Raw genomic sequence first — 5,414 nt, 5'->3', positions numbered from 1 at the left:
TATATATATATATATATATTCACAAAATTTGGCAGTCTTTCAGTTAACATTATAAGTCTTTCACATACAAAAAATCATATTTTTTAAAAGAAGTAATTTTGATAAACTAAAATATATATTTGTACATGAACATATTGAGTATTTGTTTTGAATAGTCCATGTGCAAAGCAATTTTCATATTAAGATTAAATATACTTTTCTTCATCTCAAAAATCTCAAATTTCTTTTGTGTAACCCAAAATAAATTAAACCCTAATATTTATTTATTTTATAAATCTTACCAGTGAAAAAACAAGAGTAAGACATAACATTTAGTGTCAAATAAACTTTACCAGGCAGAAAACCAAAATAACATCTAATACAAAGTAGCAAATACACTTTAACAGGGAGAAAACAGAAATAACACCTAATACAGAGTAGCAAATAAACTTTACAAGTATAACACCTAACAGAGTAACAGGTAAATGTTACAAGGAAGGAAACCAGTACAGCAATTGACATAGAGGGACAAGTGAACCTTACTATGGAGGAAACCAGTACAGCACCTAACACAGGGTGAAAAGTAAATCCTACCAGGGATGAAACAAGTACAGCACATAACGTAGTAACAAATAAGCATTACCAGGGAGGAAACCAGTACAGCAACTGACACAGAGTGACAAGTAAACCATACTAAGGAGAAAACTGGTACAGCACCGAACACAGGGTAAACCTTACTAGGGAGGAAACCAGTACAGCAACTAACACATAGTGACAGGTAAACCTTACCAGAGTGGAAACCAGTACAGCACCTAACACAGTGACAAGTAAACCTTACCAGAGTGAAAACCAGTACAGCAACTAACACAGTGACAAGTAAACCTTACCAGAGTGGAAACTAGTGCAGCACTTGATACAGAATGATTTTTGTCTACAATAGCTTGTTTCATGTATCTTTCTATAGCTTGTAACATTCCACTCTGAAATAGAAACATAACAACAAGTTATTTAACTCATAAAGTTAATTAAACAAAGAAACTGGCCATACATTCAGCACAATATTTAAAAACAAAATATGGAAACATACATTTCTTTTCAAATTTGATATTACAGAGTTTTAGGCCAAGTTCAACTCTTCAACTTGGATAAGATATCGGTGATACTGCTTTTAAACACTGCTCTAAACTATTATAAAATACAATATTGTGAACGTAATGTCTATACTGCATGAGAATTCTGAGAATATAGTACTAGAAATGATCTTTTTCTTTCTTTTCATGACTTCTTAAGTAAATCTGGTGCCATAAAGTAGAACAGAAAAATAAGATTTTTATTACATATTCATATTCCAACAGCAATCTCACACAGAGAAAACTATTCCAACATTGTACTGAATGTATGACACCAATGCCACAACCAATAAATTTAAAGTTCTAGGAAGTAAAATATTATTCAAACACTATGACAAGCTTTAGGTAATCTTGTTTCTAGCTAGTAAAATATTATTCAAACATTATAACAAGCTCTAGGTAATCTTGTTTCTAGCTAGTAAAATATTATTCAAACATTATAACAAGCTCTAGGTAATCTTGTTTCTAGCTAGTAAAATATTATTCAAACATTATAACAAGCTCTAGGTAATCTTGTTTCTAGCTAGTAAAATATTATTAAAACACTATGACAAGTTTTAGGTAATCTTGTTTCTAGCTAGTAAAATATTATTCAAACACTATGACAAGCTTTAGGTAATCTTGTTTCTAGCTAGTAAAATATTATTCAAACACTATGAAAAGCTTTAGGTAATCTTGTTTCTAGCTAGTAAAATATTATTCAAACACTATGAAAAGCTTTAGGTATATATTAATTTGATTTTCAGAGTTCTGCTAATCAGTATGCAACTGAAAATTAAAAATACTTACATCTGTGATTTTACAAAGGGCACGGATTGCAGCAGCCCTATACTGGTTCTCCTACAAAAATTGTGTTCCACTGAATACTTTAACAGAACTGAATCTGATAAAAGTTTTATAATATCATACAAATAATAAGCTATTTCTCTCACTAAAATATATTTGGTATTAATCTCAGCAAGATGATGTGCATCCTAACAAATCATACAATTTTGACATTAGATCTTCTGTCTTGAATAGCAGTTCAGGATTCCTTATGTATATATATATGAAATAAATAGCTACAATACTATTAATTACATTAATTGTTAAGAGGCAATTAAACTCGGCACTATAAAAAAATAATGAATTTAATATAAAATAAGCATTAAGAAGTTTTTAGCAAGATCCATTGTTAATCCCAATCGTAACCTTAAAGTCATAATGGATAATGCCTGTAGTAATAGTTCCCAAATGCATTAGGGATATCCCATATACCAGAAAAAACTAGCCAGCTATCATGGAAAATCAATTAAACATCTCAATTCCTACTGCCTATCACTGTCTTCAGCCAGGTGTGGGAAGATATTTACCCTTAAAAGTCCTTATAATTCTTAAAGTAGAATTATATTTCTACTATATGCAACACCCAACAAAAGAAATAAAATAATAAAAGATCTTAAATATAATTACAAGAGGGTGATATTGAAGAGGTAGGATGTTGAAAAGTTACGCTCATAGATTTCTGAAAGTTATTTAATAATATTATTATAATTTGTAGTAATTTGGGTTAAATAACACAATAATAACTAGATATAATAAGATTGGTACATAAAAGTAAGTCAGTCAAACTTAAGATAGAGTTTAGGAGTGTAAATTATTATTACAGTGTTTTAACTTAAAATAGGCTTAGTACATTTAATGGTACTGTAAGCTTGGGTATATTTAAACTCACTAGTAAATTGTAAAACAGGATAAACACATTGTTTTATTAAATAAATACAAACTAAAAATTTGTTTATTGTCTCTTGGTATTCTAGAATTAATGTGTTTATTTGAACTTAGATTCATTAGTTTAAATTCAGCTTATAGATATAAGTAGGTTATAATATAAATCAAGCTAAAGTAAATATGTTTTATTATTAACATTAGGTATATTGTTCAAACAAATTATTAAGTTCCATATAATTAAAGATAAACTTTATTACTTTAGTGTGAAGACAAAGCAGTGATAAAAGAATAATATAATTGGTTCTTAAACGTTAGGCTTAACAGTAATAGTGTTAACAATAGGCTACTGGTATTTGGTATTGAGTATAAATACAATGGTTAAGACTACTGTAGGAGTTAAGCATTCACAGTTTGTTAGGTGTAATGGGTGCAATGAGTGGGTTTTATTAGGGAACTTGGGACTGGAATGTACTTTTAAGGAAGCTAGAAATGAAGATGCGCAATTATTATGTAGAGTTTGTAAGTTGGAGGAGAAGTTAGAGGCAATCATGATTAAAGTAGAGGCAATAGATAAAGAGAAGTGTAGATTGTGGGAAATGGCAGCAGGATTTCAGGAGGAGCTTAAGCTTTAACAAGTAAGTGATACATCAGCTAACATTGACTTTCAGGAAGTTCAAATTAGTACTGTCACGACTAAAAGTAGTGAATTTAGTTATAATGAACCTATTCTGTTGAGCAATAAATTTCAGCCCTTCGGAGGCAGAGAAAAGTTTAGCATAGGAAATGAGTATAGAAGTAGTTATAATGATAGGCTTAATTGTTACTATTGTAATGCTAGAAGTATAAGAAATAAACAGATGACTTTAGAGCACTGGTAGGAATGGAGGATTTTGATATAATGGGAATAACTGAAAGATGGTTACACATAGATGATTTTGATGACAGAATTTTTTTTAAATATAGGGATACAGGTTATTTAATAGGGATAGAGTATTAAAGAGGGGGAAAGAGTGGCTTTATATGTGAAATGTGATTTACATCCTGTTGAAGTTGAGGATATCAAAGATAATAGCAAAGAGATTGAATTCATTTGGGTTTCTATTAGTGGATATAAAGGGAAAAGGCTTTTAGTAGGAATTTGTTAAAGATCACCAGATGAAATTAGTGAGAAACTATACAATGAGATTAAGATTTCAGCTGTTAATTAGATTTATTGTAAACTTCAAATACAGAAATGATTGAGAGGACTGAAATTGGGGAACATCTAGGTGCAAGTGATCATTGCTCTATTAGGTTCAATGTTTTGCTGCATATGGAGATAAGTAACAATGATATCTGTTAAAAGATGGTATGCAAAGTCATTTAACAAAGTTTAGAATTTTAATGAATAGTAAAAATGGTTTCACTAAGGGAAAATCTTGCCTTACAAATCTTTTAACATTCTTTGAAAAGGTTACTGCTTATGAAGATGAGGGTAAGGGTGTAGATTTGGTTTATCTGGATTTTCAGAAAGCATTTGACAAGGTGACACATAAAAGGCTTGTAAAATCAATTATCTCTATAGGTGTGGAGGATAAGTTAGCAAATTGGATAGAAGAGTGGTTGGATGGAAGAAAGCAGAGAGTTGTTACAAATGGAGTTCAGTCAAACTGAATTAATGTCACAAGTGGGGTACCTCAGGGCTCAGTCTTATAACCTTTGCTCTTTTTGATTTACATCAGTGACATAGATGAAGAGATAGTCAATGAATTACTAAAATTTGCAGATAATATTAAGGTCTTGGGTGTTGCTAGCTGTGAAGAGGATGCCACTGATTTACAAAAGGATTTAGATCATTTAGTGAGTTGGGCAAATAAATGGCTGATGGGTTTTAATTATAATAAATGCAAAATAATGCATGTGGTTATCATAATTTGAATTATAAGTATAATTTGGATGGGAATAACCTTAATAATGTTATGAAGGAAAGGGATCTTGGTGTAATAGTCAATCAGTCTCTAAAGACATCCAAGCAGTGTGCTGTTGATAGTGATAGGGCAAATGGGATTTTAGGTTGTATCTGTAGAAATATTGAATACAAGTCAAAAGAGGTTATAATTTCATTGTACAGGTCACTGGTTAGGCCACATTTGAAATATTGTGTTCAGTCTTGGGCTCCTTACCTTAAGAAAGACATTGAATTGTTGGAAAGGTTTAAGAGAAGGGTTACTAGAATGGTGATTGGGATGGAGGGGTTGTCATACGAGGAGAGGCTGAATTCTCTCAAATTGTTTTCTCTTGAAAAAAGAAGAGTTAAAGGGAGGATCTGATTGAGGTGTTTAAGATTGTAATGGTAATTGATAGTGTTGATGCATCATCTTTTTTTATATTTAACAATGAGAACAGTTGGAATAGGGGCCACAAGTATAAATTTTGGCAAGGTAGGAGTCATCTTCAGTTATGACAGTTTCATTTTTCTAAAAGGGCGGTTGGCCTTTGGAACAGATTGTCTTCAGATGTTGTAGAGACAGTAAATTGAAGTGAGTTTAAGAAAAAGCTTGATGAGTATATGAATGAAAAGGGCTGGATTTAAGATTTTTTATTTCATTTATTTAT

The 5,414-nt window shown here is 30.9% G+C and overlaps 1 protein-coding gene across 1 annotated transcript in view; it reads right to left on the bottom strand.

The window, feature by feature from the left end:
- The window catches only part of LOC106464581 (coatomer subunit gamma-2-like), a 69,139-nt gene that overhangs the window by 44,260 nt on the left and 19,465 nt on the right, over positions 1–5,414 (bottom strand). Inside the window, 2 exon segments of the mRNA XM_013924732.2 lie at positions 867–959; positions 1,899–1,949. Coding sequence (XP_013780186.1) covers positions 867–959; positions 1,899–1,949 — 144 coding nt within the window.

This window comes from Limulus polyphemus, unplaced genomic scaffold (assembly GCF_000517525.1).
Source record: "Limulus polyphemus unplaced genomic scaffold, Limulus_polyphemus-2.1.2 Scaffold1694, whole genome shotgun sequence".
NCBI lineage: Eukaryota > Metazoa > Arthropoda > Merostomata > Xiphosura > Limulidae > Limulus > Limulus polyphemus.
Note: the sequence above shows the minus strand (reverse complement) of the source record. Positions and strands in the feature narration are given on the sequence as shown.